Consider the following 13,467-nt stretch of genomic DNA (forward strand, 5'->3'; position numbering starts at 1 on the left):
CTGAGAGGCATGGGAGGCATTTTCTATAAGCGATGGCATATGATAACTCTACAGAGGCTATTCATATACTTGTTATATATTAACATAGGATAATATAATAATGTAGTAGAATGTGTGTATATGAGCATGGATGAATATATACATAAATAATTGGGGGAGAGAGGAGAGAACGAGGGGGAGAGGCTAGAGACTGGGGACAGCAGCGCTTGAGGTTGGCAAAGATGCCGATGGGCAGAAGGGAGGAGATTAAATATCTGGCCTGGGGAGCAGCCCCCACAGAGGCACAAAGGCTGGCTATGGACCCAGGACACAGAATGAAAGTCTGAAAAATAGTAGAAAGGCCCATCTGATTGAACCCTCGAGGGTGAGAAAGGGGAGTTCGACCTGATAAATGTACACTGTGTCTACACAGCCAAATGGAGAGGTGACAGAACCATCAGAGGGCTGGGCAGGATTCATTGTGTGACTAACAATATTACATACTTATATGTGTAAAATGACTTGATTCATGAATATGTATCATGCATATGTAAATGCAGATTTGGGTTGTATTATTTAAAGTTGAATATATGTGCATATGTAAATGCCTTCTTTCTATAATTTAAATAAATAACAAATATAATTTCAATAACTTTCTATAATTTCAATAATGATTTTGCCCAGTCTCTCTGTTGTCATCCCTTGGAGACAGTCTGACCACTGCTAATCAGGTCACTTCAAATCATGCAGACACTCTTTTAGCCACTCAAGCTGTAGACGACAAAGCTTGCCGTGGCCCAATGATTTTAGGCTTGCCTCTGCTCCCTGCCGTCATAAATAAGCCAGCCACAGGATCTCCTTCCCCAAGAAGGGGAGCATCCCCAACCTCTCCGTTTCATCCTTCAGTATTTCCAGAGAATAATCTGTGCCCGAAATTAATGTCCCTAAAATGCCATTCCATAACGCTCTCGAGATGCCATTGCCGGCACGTCGGCATCTGTGGGGATCGCGGTCCACGTGTGAGTGGAGTCCATAGGAAATTGCCAACAGCCCTTCGACCCCGTGTTCTGGCCCCCACTCCGTGGGCTCTGGACACCTGGGTCTGCCATTAGAGCTCGTTGCTGTGCACTGCACTGCCCCAGAGAATCCTTCTCCCCCTTTTTCTCTGAGGCACAGACTTCCACCCTGACTCCTTTCTTTATTCTGCAGTGGAAATGAAGGGAAGAAAAAGAAGGCATTTTCCACAGCCCTTCTGAAGAGAAGCTCTCCTTTCTTGCCTCCGGCTTTCTTTTCTAGGCTTGGGTTCCTCTTTCTCTCGGTGTATGGTGTACATACTGCCCCTACCACCTCTTCTTGCCTTTCTTTGGCGAGCTCGTTCCGTAACTGGTTTTTCTCCTTTTCCTCCCTCTCTGGTCGCTGAAGGGCTCCGTGGTCCAAGCGCAGAAATGCAGTTTCAGCAAGCTCACCCTGGCTTGGCATAGTGCCCAGGACTGTTAGCCTCCTTTCTCTCCAGCCAAACAAACAGGGCAAACAGTACACCCCCTAATTTAACCGGCTACCAGTTAAGCAAAATCGGTTAATTTTTGCAAAATATGGCATGTCTGGGCATTAATACGGATATATGGAAGCAAGCAAATTGGGGTCACTTTCATGTGACCCCTAACGTCATGTTTACTGGCAATAAATGCTCGTCATAATGGTCGCTCCAGCATCCTTTCCTTCTCGGGTGAAGGCAAAATTAACCAGGCTTCTATTCATTACATCCTCATTAAAGAGCTGGGCTAGCTGGAGTAATAATGAAAGCTTGTCATCATTACTACACTGTCCCCACTAATGCCATCTATCCCACTCTCAAGGACGTCTCTGTCACACAGGCACAGTAAAAGGGTGGCCGGTAAAACAATGCGGAAATCACTGGCTGATGTATTTAAACGCTGAAACAAACTCCCCGTTTCCTTTCAGATTTCAAGTTTTCTAAGTCTCTAGATAGTATTCACGAACAACCTCCCGACTCTCCCAAAGCTCACCCCAATCCACGCTTATTATTGGGAAAAAGGGCAGTGGAAAAGGAATCAAAAGACAGGAGACTCATCCAATATATATGTATATATGTATATTTTTTATTATAGGTTCACGTCCCACTTACACTCAGAAAGGAAGCGTGAACACGCGCAGGTTTTGAAACATCCATCCTTGTGACAAATGAAGACAGCCAAACTAATTTTCTTGGTGACCTTATCTAAATTAGTCAGAAAATATCAGTTAGGATTTATGACTGGTTACAATTAAGCCCTTTGATATCTTCTAATTAAACTGGTAAAGATTTATTCCTACATTATGCCTTTGATATTCCTTTAAAATTATAAAGTGAAAATGACTGTTGCCCTCAGAGTGGGACATGTCTATTTATCCTCCATTCGAGGCAGACTGCCCCCTTTGTGTTCCACTCCGGCTTCAGATCTGTTGCCCCCACTTTGTTGCCGACTCCTTCCAATCACTCATTTTTAAAAGGCTACAAATGCTACTGATGCAAAATAAAGAAGGCTAACATTGCACCAACTGGGTCATTTTTTTCTTGTTTATAGCTAATTTTTGATAATTTTGCCCTTTGCCAACAACCCGGTATAGAAAGATACTAACTTTAAACACGGGAAAATGTCAGTAGCAAATCTGATGCAAGTCTCTAACAACTCCCATCTCATATGAGTCTAACCATACACATCAGATCAGTTCCTTCTCTTACAAGATCTCTCAAGAAAAGAGTCCATGAATGATGAACTGGAGGAATTCCATGTGAACTGGAAGGACCTCCAGGAATTAATGCAGAGTGAAAGCAGCGGAACCAGGAGAACATTGTACACAGAGACGGATACATTGTAGCATGATCAAATGTAACTGATTTCGCTACTAGCAGCAACGCAATGACCCAGGACAATCCTGAGGGACATATGAGAAAGATGCTCTCCACATCCAGAGGAAGAACTATGGGAGCAGATATGCAAAAGAAAAACTTAGGATCAATCATATAGTTCGATGGGCATAGAATTGGGGTTTTGGCATTAAAAGATCACTCTATTGCAAATGTGAATAACATGGAAATAGGTTTTGAGCGATAATACATATATAACCCAGTGGAATTGCTTGTCAGCTCTGGGAGAGGGGAGGGAAGAAGGGAGGAAAGAACAAGAGTCATGTAACCATGGAAAAATATTCTAAATAAATAATTTGTTTTTTTAAAAGGAGTCCATGGGAGCAACTGGTTCAGTAGATGAAGAGTCAGGTCTAGAGATGGGAGGTCCTGGGTACAAATCTAGCTCAGACATGTTCCAGTTGTGTGACCCTGGGCAAGTCCCTTAACCCCCATTGCCTAGCCCTGATGGCTCTTCTCCCTTGGAACCAATACACAGTATTGATTCTAAGATAGAAGGGAAGGGTATTTAAAAAAGACTCCAAAAAAGAGTCAGGAGTCCCTGATACCCAACTCTGCTAGATTCTCTCCAAGTGTATTGTATCCTATAAGAGTTGATCTTTTATCAGAATGCCTTTGGGAACACAATATTTTCCCATTTATTAACCCCCTTTTCTCCCCACAGGTGAGTTCTGTTACCTGGGAACTACCCTTCGTCATATAGCAATAGAACCAATGCCATCGCTCTCCGACGTGAGACAGCTCATCACCTTGTACGGGATTCTCCCATTAGGTAATGAAGAAAGGAAACTGGTTTGTGGACCAAGTACAGTGATTTTCCTCCTCCATGCAAATATGTATGTCCATACGTGCATGCGGATGCACATTCCCATGCCATTTGGAGCTTTGACAGTGCTTGACTGATTGCCTTCAAAAGCCTTTGCAGCAGATTTGTTTTTCAATTAAGTGTTAAGAGTGAAGGCAGGGTTCCATTTCAATGGTGCATAAAAGACCCACAAAAAAAAAGCCATTGGCAACAATGGCATTTCTAGGCCATCCCTATTTGCCTGGAGACCATTTTAAAAGGCAAGACATGAAGGAAATCACTGGGGAAAGATAATAACCCAAACAAGCACCCAGGCTGAAAATGAATGAAATTGGGGAAAGGACAAAGGTGACGATCAAAGGTTGGTGGGAGCAGGTACCAGAGGACGTGATGCCTAAGGAATTAGCCAAAATTCACTGGAGAAATCTGAAACAATATCCTTTAGCTCCTCTTCTCGAATGATTCAATAAGGTGGCACTGTACTTTTCTAGGCAGATTACTCTAGGCTTTTAGGCTCAGGGCTAAGGAGAGGTTACAGATTGACCTCTTAAGGGATCAGTATTTTATGAACAGTGTCTCCTGGGTCTCTGAATAACCTTTATGTAATGATGGTTTTAATTGGGGATGGTGGCACCTCTGACCCAGGTGGCAAAGGTAGCACAGGAGCCCAACTCTCAGCATGCGCCAGCCCTGTTCTCTAACAACATGACTTTGGGTGGCAGTCCTATCCTGGATAAGAGGCCGTATGGAGCTCTGGAGTCAGAGGACCTAGGTTCAAATCCCATCTGTGTCACTACTTATGTGGTCATCTAGTTAAATTGCTTTACTATTCTGGGTCTTCATTTAATCCTCATATTTTAAATAAGGTTGTTGGACTAGAGGATTTCTAAGATCCCTTGCAGGAATAGATCTAAGAGTCTATGGACTTTAAATGAGAATGCTTTGGGGTTTCCTTTAATTTCCTTTCAAAGAAAAATGGTAGCCATGTGGCCTGTGGCATGGCATTTCCCTTTTGATTTGATCCTGTAGTCATTTTTCTCAAAATGTCATTGATTTAGAGGATAGCTGGGTGGCTCAATAGATTGAGATTCAGGCCTAGAGATGGGAGTTCCTAGGTTCAAATGCAGCCTCATTCACTTCCTAACTGTATGACCTAGGGCAAATCATTTAACCCCCATTGCCCATCCCTTATCACTCTCTTGCCTTGAACCAATACACAGGATTGATTCTAAAACAGAAAGTAAGGGCTTTTTTTAAAATGTCATTGATTTGACAGAGTGTGGCATCTAGCTTTTCATTTTTTTTGTCTTCTGAAACAAATGGAACTTTGGGCTAAATTAATTGTAAGTAAAAATAGTACTAGGACATCCTTCCAGTGTCACATTACAATACAATAAATGATAGGAAGTAAGGGAATACTACTGGCAAAACCACAAATGTCTTAACTAAGGGAGAAAGGTAGTTTTCATGTTCTCGGCTCATCAAGACAAGTTGTTGCCTGGTATTTTCATCTCTTTGTTTTATGTTTCTGATGTATAAATAATTTAGGCAACTAAAATGTGTATATAAGCAAAACTTTGGGATATCCAGATTCAGTTTCCTTGCCTGAAGATTTAATCCTATAATGAAAATGAATAAGTTTATTGGCCATAGTTTCAAAGCCCAGATTCCACAGATCCATGCATATGCTCCCCATGGTCAGGAATGACAAAATAATCCTTGCTTAAAGTTATGAAGGCCATTAGATTCCAGTGAGCCAATAGACACCCAGAAAGGAGACTCCTCAGAGCTGCCCATGGCAGATTTGCCTCCATGGTCCCAAGGGCCACAGAAATAGCCTCCCAAGGACCCAAGTCTCTTTCTTTTATTGTTATTATTTTTATTAATAGAATTTATTTCCAAGTATCTCAGCCCTTCCTTCCCCTCCCCCCACATGTATAGAGAATGTGTCTTTCACGTTTCCATTTTTCAATTCCTTTTCTGGAGGTGCACTACAAGTTATTCTTTAAGGATTACATCTATAGCTGTATCTAATGTTCTCTTGGTCCTACTCATTTTGCATTATAACTTTTATTGCATTATGATGTGAAAAAGTTACATTTGTTATTTCTGCTTTTCTACATTTATTAGCAATGTTTTTATACCCTAGTAAATGGTCAGTCTTTGTGAATGTTGGACCCTCTAGCATCTTAAATGTGTTAGCTTGTTCATTCAGATCATAATGCAATAAAAGTTGTAATTAGTAAGGATACATAGAGAGACAAATCAAAGATTAATTGGAAATTAAATAATCTGATTCTACAAAACGGGTTGGTTAAAGAACAAATCATAGAAACAATTAATGATTTCATTGAAGAGAATGACAATGAGGAAACAACATATCAAAATTTTTGGGATACAGCAAAAGCAGTAGTCCAGGGAAAATTTATATTACTGAGTGCCCATATTAACAGAAAAGAGAAAGAAGAGATTAACGAATTGGACATACAACTAAAAATACTAGAAAAAGAACAGATTTAAAGCCCTCAGATAAAGATCAAAACAGAAATCCTAAAAATCAAAGAAGAAATTAATAAAATTGAAAGTAAAAGAACTATTGAACTAATAAATAAGACTAGGAGCTGGTATTTTGAAAAAAATGAAATAGATAAAGTATTGGTTAATCTAATTAAGAAAAAGAAAGAAGAGAACCAAATTAACAATATCATGAATGAAAAGGCTGATCTCACCTCTAATGAAGAGGAAGTTAAGGTAATTTTTAATTTTGTCGAATTATATAGCAAAAAATATGACAATTGTTATATTCAAGCTCTGAGAGTTGGTTTGTCTCACCTTGATTGACAGGGGAAGACAGTTGGAGACCTCAGAATGTTCTCAGAGGCTGTTAGGAGAGGGGAAAGTCAGTTGGCCTGAGGATATAAATAGCCCTCACAGTCATCTGGGGGAGGTCTTAGGTCTTTGGTCTTGGAGCTTGGACCTGAGCTTGGATCTTTCTTCTTTGAACATTGCTCTGAATCTCCCTAGATATTTAGGCATTTATTTGATCATTATTAGCTATTTAGGTATCTAGGCCCAGGAGGAGGGAAGGAGAAGAAGCAGAGGGAGGTGAAAGGTACATACTTCCTAAAGGCTGGGCAGGCTGACATCACAAACTGAGAACAGGGAAGCTGAGAGAAATCACAATATCTGTACCAACTGAGCAGATTACCTTCTGGTTTGGTAGTGGCCAAGCTGAACCAGAGGAGCATGAAACCACTAGCTCCAGCTTGCTGAAACAACAGCCTACAGCCCTGAGGGATTATTGATCATAGCTATTAGTGACAGGGTCTCCTATCCCCAATCCATTCCTGATTATTCCTTTCCCTATTTAACATCTATAGATAAAGTTTCATTAAGTACCTGCCTGAGTGATCATTATATCATGACCCTTGGGGAGGGAGCAACGCAGTCAGATAAAAATGTTATCCAAGGCTAGTAGAGCCCAATATTAATAATTAATCCAACCCCAGGTGGGGCCTGAAAAGGTTACCCATCCACAAACCCATAAGGGTCCTGCCTGGGCACTGTTATAAAGAATAGGGCAATTATAACATCCAGTTGGGTGGTAGGGCTCTGTGTTTCCCCTGCACTAGCAGTCTAGGGAATACAGAGGCACAGCTTCCCAACCAATATCCCCTAGAAACAGTAGCATCTTATGAGTCCTATCTACTACAACTACTATTACTATATACACTATTTATTTACTAATTTTCTTTATTACACAATCTAGGTGAAATGGATGAATATTTACAAAAATATAAATTGAAACAGAAGAGGAAATAGAATACTTAAATAATCCCATATCAGAAAAAGAAATTGAACAAGCCCTCAAAGAACTCCCAAAGAAAAAAAATTACCAGGGCCAGATGGATTCACAAGTAAATTCTATCAAACATTTAAAGACCAACTAATCTTATTACTCTACAAACTATTTGACAAAATAGGCAAAGAAGGAGTCTTACCAAATTCTTTTTACTGTAAAATATGGTGCTAATTCCCAAACCAGGAAAACCAAAATCAGAGAAGGAAAATTATAGACCAATATCCTTAATGAACATAGATGCAAAAACATTAAATAAAATAGCAACTAAAAGACTACAACAAGTTATCACAAGGATTATTCACCCTGACCAGGTGGGATTTATACCAAGAATGAAAGGATGGTTTAATATTAGGAAAACCATCTGCATAATTGACCATATCAACAACCAAACTAATAGAAATCATGTGATTATCTCAATAGATGCAGAAAAAATTTTGACAAAATATAACACCCACTCCTATTGAAAACACTAGAAAATATAGGAATAAAAGGGCCTTTCCTCAAAAAAATAAACAGTATTTATTTAAAACAATTAACAAATATCATCTGCAATAGGGATAAGTTAGATGCCTTCCAAGGAGTGAAACAAGGATGCCCATTATCAACACTACTATTTCATATTGTACTAAAAATACTAGCAGTAGCAATTAGAGAAGAAAAAAACTGAAAGGATCAAAGTAGACAATGAGGAAACTAAAGCAGTGATTCCCAAAGTGGCCGCCACCACCCCCTGGTGGGTGCTGTAGTGATCCAGGGAGGTAGTAATGGCCACAGGTGCTTTATCTTTCCTATTAACTGCTATCAAAATTTTTTAAAAATTAATTTCCAGGGGCGCTAAGTAATATTTTTTCTGGAAAGGGAGTGGTAGGCCAAAAAAGTTTGGGAACCACTGAACTAAAGTATCACTCTTTGCAGATGACATGATGGTATACCTAGAGAATCCAAGAAAATCAACTAAAAAATTAGTAGAAACTATCAATAATCTAAGCAAAGTTGCAGGGTATAAATCATCAACATTCCTATATGTTTCCAACAAAACCCAGCAGCAAGAATTAGAAAGAGAAACTCCATTTAAAATTAAAATTGGAAATCTACTTGCCAAGACAAATTCAGGAATTATATTAACATAATTACAAAACACTTTTCACATAAATAAAACTAGATCTAAACAATTGGAAAAACATCAGTTGCTCATTGGTAGGACAAGCTAATATAATAAAAATGACAATCCTACCTAAATTAATTTACTTGTTCAGTGCTATACCCATCAAACTACCAAAACACTTTTTTATAGAATTAGAAAAAATTATTACAAAGTTCATCTGGAAGAGCAAAAGATCAAGAATATCAAAGGAAATAATGGAAAAAATGTGAAGGAAGGGGGCCTAGCAGTACCAGATCTTAAACTATACTATAAAGCAGTGATCATCAAAACTATATGGTACTGGCTTAGAGATAGAAGGGTGGATCAATGGAATAGACTTGGGATAAGTAACCTCAGCAAGACAGTGTATGATAAACCCAAAGATCCCAGCTTTGGGGACAAGAACCCACTATTTGACAAAAAACTGCTGTAAGAATTGGAAAACAGTATGGGAGAAATTAGGCTTAGATTAGCATTTTACACCTTATGCCAAGATTAACTCAGAGTGGGTAAATGACTTAAATATAAAGAAGGAAATCATAAACAAATTAGGTAAACATAGAATAGTGTACTGGTCAGATCTATGGGAAAGGAAAATTGTGGCACAATCCAATGTAATGGACTTTGCTACTAGTAGCAATGCAACAAGCCAGGACACTCCTGAAGGACTTATGGGAAAGATTGCTATACACATTGAGAGAGAGAACTATGGAAGCAGAAATGCAAAGGCAAAAACATATGACATCATTTATCACATGTATATACGGGTATTGATTTGGGGTTTAGACTTTAAAAAATATCTCTATAGCAAAAATGAATAATATGGAAATAGGTATCAAGTGACAACATTTGTATAAGCCAGTGGAATTGCTTGTCGGCTCTGGGAAGGGGGGGTGGGTGGGAAGAGAGGATGGAAAGAAGATGAATTATGTAAACAGAAAAATATTTAAAAATTTAAAAATATTTTAATATTTAAAAAAGATTCTAGAGGGTCCAGATAGAATCCTAGTACTTTGTGAGCCTCCAGTCTAGTCAGTAGGATAGGGGCACAAATAATTATCATGCCAGTTAGAAAATGAGAGGAGCAAAAAGGACAAAGGGCCGTCCATATATGAGAGAGAAGAGCCATCTTGAAGACATTTTCTGAAACTGACCTCGGAATTTGTCATTGTCTGAGAAGCAAAGAACATCCCCCCATTTTACAGATGAGAAAACTGAGAGCCAGAGAAATGAACCTAGCTAATGCCAAAGGCAGGATCCAAACACGGATCTTGTGACTTAAGCCCAGCCCTCTCTCCCTATTATGCGATGCTGATTTCTGATCTCACCTTAGTATACTATAAGTGCTTACTTACCATCCCAAGGACTATAATCCATCTTTTAATAATATACTTTTATTTTCATTAATGTCATATTTATGGGGGGTGGTGAAAAGGCTTATTCTTATGTTCGATTCATAATGGCAAAGGTCTGGCTCTAGAAACAAATCTGAGTTCAAATCTTGTCTCTGCTCTTTACTACTGTGTGTTCCTGAGCAAGTCATTTAACTTGTCTTGGATTACTTTCTTCATTTGTAATCCCCTTTGTAATGATTGAAATTCTCCAGAGGAAGTATTTCTTAATTTTAAATTAATTTGCTAATTGGCCAGTCGATACATCTTAATCAGGGCAGTCCTCTCTCTGCACCATCCATAAAGAAAAAAAAAGCCCTCCCTCCTCTGGGCCAGGTCTGTACAGACTGCTTGTGAGCTCAGTGCCTCCCCTCCTGCAGGTTCTCAGTCGGTTCATGAGAAGGCTCCACTGGTGAAGACGCTGCTGTTGGCCGGGCCCTCAGGTGTGGGGAAGAAAATGCTGGTTCATGCCATCTGCACTGAAACTGGAGCCAACCTCTTTGATCTGTCTCCTTCCAAGCTCACTGGGAAGTACCCTGGCAAGGCTGGCCTCCAAATGATGCTCCACATTGTCATGAAGGTACCGTACCCATGGGAGCCAGAGAGCTCCGCCATCTTCCTCAACAGGGACCCAAGTAATGGGTTTTGCTTCTTTCTAATAGATTCCCTTTGACGTAGAAATATGTTTCCTTTAAACATCCATGCTCTAGTCTTCTAAGAACCACGTGGCTAATGGAATGACCTGCCTGAGTTATTAGAGCATTTACTATGGGGGACCACTAGGTGACTCAGTAGATTGAGAGCCAGGCCTAGACAGGAAGGAGGTCCTGAATTCAAATTTAGCCTCAGACACTCCCTAGCTGTGTGACCCTGGGCAAGTCACTTGACCTCCATTGCCTACCTTTACCACTCTTCTGCCTTGGAACCAATACACAGCATTGGCGATAAGATGAAAGGTAAGGGTTTAAAAAAAATTACTTTGTGCCAAGCACTGGGCTAACTTTCAGGGATACCAATAAAATGGAGGCATTCCCTGTTCTATCAGAACCCACGTTCTGATTGGGGGAGGTTACATGAAAGAGAGGGTTTGGGGTCATGTTCGTGGAAGACAAGAAGCCCAGATAGGATCTGGGCAGCAAGAGCAGCAGATGGCAAGGCCTGAGGATTTAGGGGAGTCATGACAGGTCAGGTGGTTTCCCCAAAATGAGTTCAAAGTTTGAAGTGAGATGCCATTCTGGGCTGTTTCCAGTAGAAGTCGGGGCGTTGCCTGACACGTTGATAGGATGGTTTCTGAGCGATGGTGTGAGTCAGGGCTGCAGAGACTGACCTCGGAGCCAATTAGATGAAGTCCAGTTCACGCCTCTGACCCGTCCTAGCTCCACGTCCAAATCTTCTTGTTCGTTCCTGGTCCCCTGAAGACGAGATCCGTTCTTTCTCCCTTCAGCTCACTCCTCTCCTAGAAGGCATTTCAAATTAAAGAATGGGAAGGAACCTTCGACATCTTCTTGTCTTAATTTTGAAAATGAGGCAACTCAGGCCCTTAGAGGTGGTGTGACTTGGCATCATAGAAGGGACTTCGAGGGGTCCAACCCCCCCCCACTTAATAAAGGAAGAAAATGAGACCCAACAAGGCCAAAAGTCAGCAGAATCAGATAAGTGATCTAGAGCGGGGAGGACATCACATCCCAGGAGCAGAAGGATCCAGGCTCTCGAGCTGGCCCATGAGCAGTCTGCAGGGGATGCTTGCCCGACCCTGGAGCAGACGACGGAGGGTCCTGCCTGCAAGGTGACCCGGGTCCCATCCCCGCACTCGGTGCCTCTTTTCTAGAAGGACCATTGGGAGCCATCAGAGCCAGTCTCTTACCCAGCCAGGAGAGGGATTTGGGCCGGGGCAGCTTCCTGGGCTGAGCTCTGCCTCCCACGGGTGGTTGCCCATTCACCGGCCAAGGCGAGCCCTCTGAGTTTAATGTTTGGTCCATGAAAGCCCCCAACAGAAATCCACTCGGATCCAGCTAAGACTGGGCAGGCAGCCCCCCTCCATCCCCAGGCCTCCAACCAGCCTGTCTGGGAGAGCAGCCTCCCAGCCGGTCACCTCGCCCAGCCCTCCCCCCTGAGCAGGACACCAGCGTCCTCAACAGTAAATAGTGCCTGATTCGCAGAACGAAAGAGCCCTCTGCCGGCCACTGGAGCAAACTGCCCAGAAGCAGGCCCCACACCATTCCAATTAGGAATTAATTATGTCGAGTGCATTTAATTATCCGTGGCCTCCAACTACCCATCGATAATTCACATGGGCGGCTGCGGAGCGACAGGCCATCTGTGGGTGCTCTGAGAACAATGGGAAGGAGTCCCAGTGGAGGATGGGCATTCGGTGGCCTTTGGGCAACTTGGGGTGCAAGAGAGGGTGAGAGGTGGCCAAGACTTGGGCAGGAATAGAGTCAAGGAGGCAGCTAGGTGGGCCGGCAGCTCTGGCCATTCCAGGTCTAATTGAGAGAAATGGAGAAGTTCACCAAGCCTCGGAGAAGGAGCACGAGGAAGGAGAGGAGGAGCCTAAGCTCAAGTCTGCAGACCTGAGTTCAAATCCCACAAGTAGCAATGATCAGGGGTAGAATTTGTTGCCTTGTCCTCTGACTCCAAAGCAAGGGCCCTTTCCTTCTTGCTGTGGCGCCTCCCGTGACCCAGACCCAGTTTCCTCATGAAGTTGGGCTCTATGTCCACTCCCAGGCCTGAGTCTGTGAACCAAAGAAAAGGAAGAAAACCTATCACAGCCCAGAAGCCGAAGGATCCTAGGACCACATGAGTAGGATTGGAAAGAACCTTAGAGGCCACTGAGTCCAACCTCCTAACTTTACAGATGAGGAAACTGAGGCCAGAGAGATGGTCACTTTCTCAGGGCCACACATCTGGTGTCTGAGGCAGGACTAGAACTTGGGTCTTCCAGATTCAAAGTCCAGTACTCCTTCTTCTGAAGCAGACAATCCCTAAGGTTCTCTGGAACTAAATGATATATAAGCAAAAGGCCTCCTTCTAGTCCCTTGAGTTCACCATGTGAAGGAAGGATGGACCCCAATATGTTGCTTGTTCTTGCAGATACCCTTTATATCATTCATAAGCTGCTTCTGGGTTTGCCAGACCCAAAGGTGAGATGGGACATGAATTACAAAGATTACCAAGGGTTTATGAAGGGCTGCTTCTTCATCTGATTTTTCTTTCTCTCTCTTCTTTCCTTGTTTCCTTCTTCCTTTTCTGCCTTCTTTCCTTTCTTTTTTCTTTCCTTCCTTTCTTCCTTTCTTCCTTTCTTTTTCCTTCCTTTCTTTCTTCCTTTCTTTTTCCTTCCTTTCTTTCTTCCTTTCTCTT

The 13,467-nt window shown here is 41.8% G+C and overlaps 1 protein-coding gene across 1 annotated transcript in view; it reads left to right on the plus strand.

The window, feature by feature from the left end:
• IQCA1 (IQ motif containing with AAA domain 1) overlaps window positions 1-13,467 on the plus strand; it is a 266,158-nt gene that overhangs the window by 222,662 nt on the left and 30,029 nt on the right. The window contains exons 17-18 of the mRNA XM_044675690.1: window positions 3,573-3,680; window positions 10,491-10,690. Coding sequence (XP_044531625.1) covers window positions 3,573-3,680; window positions 10,491-10,690 — 308 coding nt within the window. The remainder of the gene's footprint in view (window positions 1-3,572; window positions 3,681-10,490; window positions 10,691-13,467) is intronic.

The sequence above is a fragment of the Gracilinanus agilis genome, chromosome 4 (genome assembly GCF_016433145.1).
Source record: "Gracilinanus agilis isolate LMUSP501 chromosome 4, AgileGrace, whole genome shotgun sequence".
NCBI lineage: Eukaryota > Metazoa > Chordata > Mammalia > Didelphimorphia > Didelphidae > Gracilinanus > Gracilinanus agilis.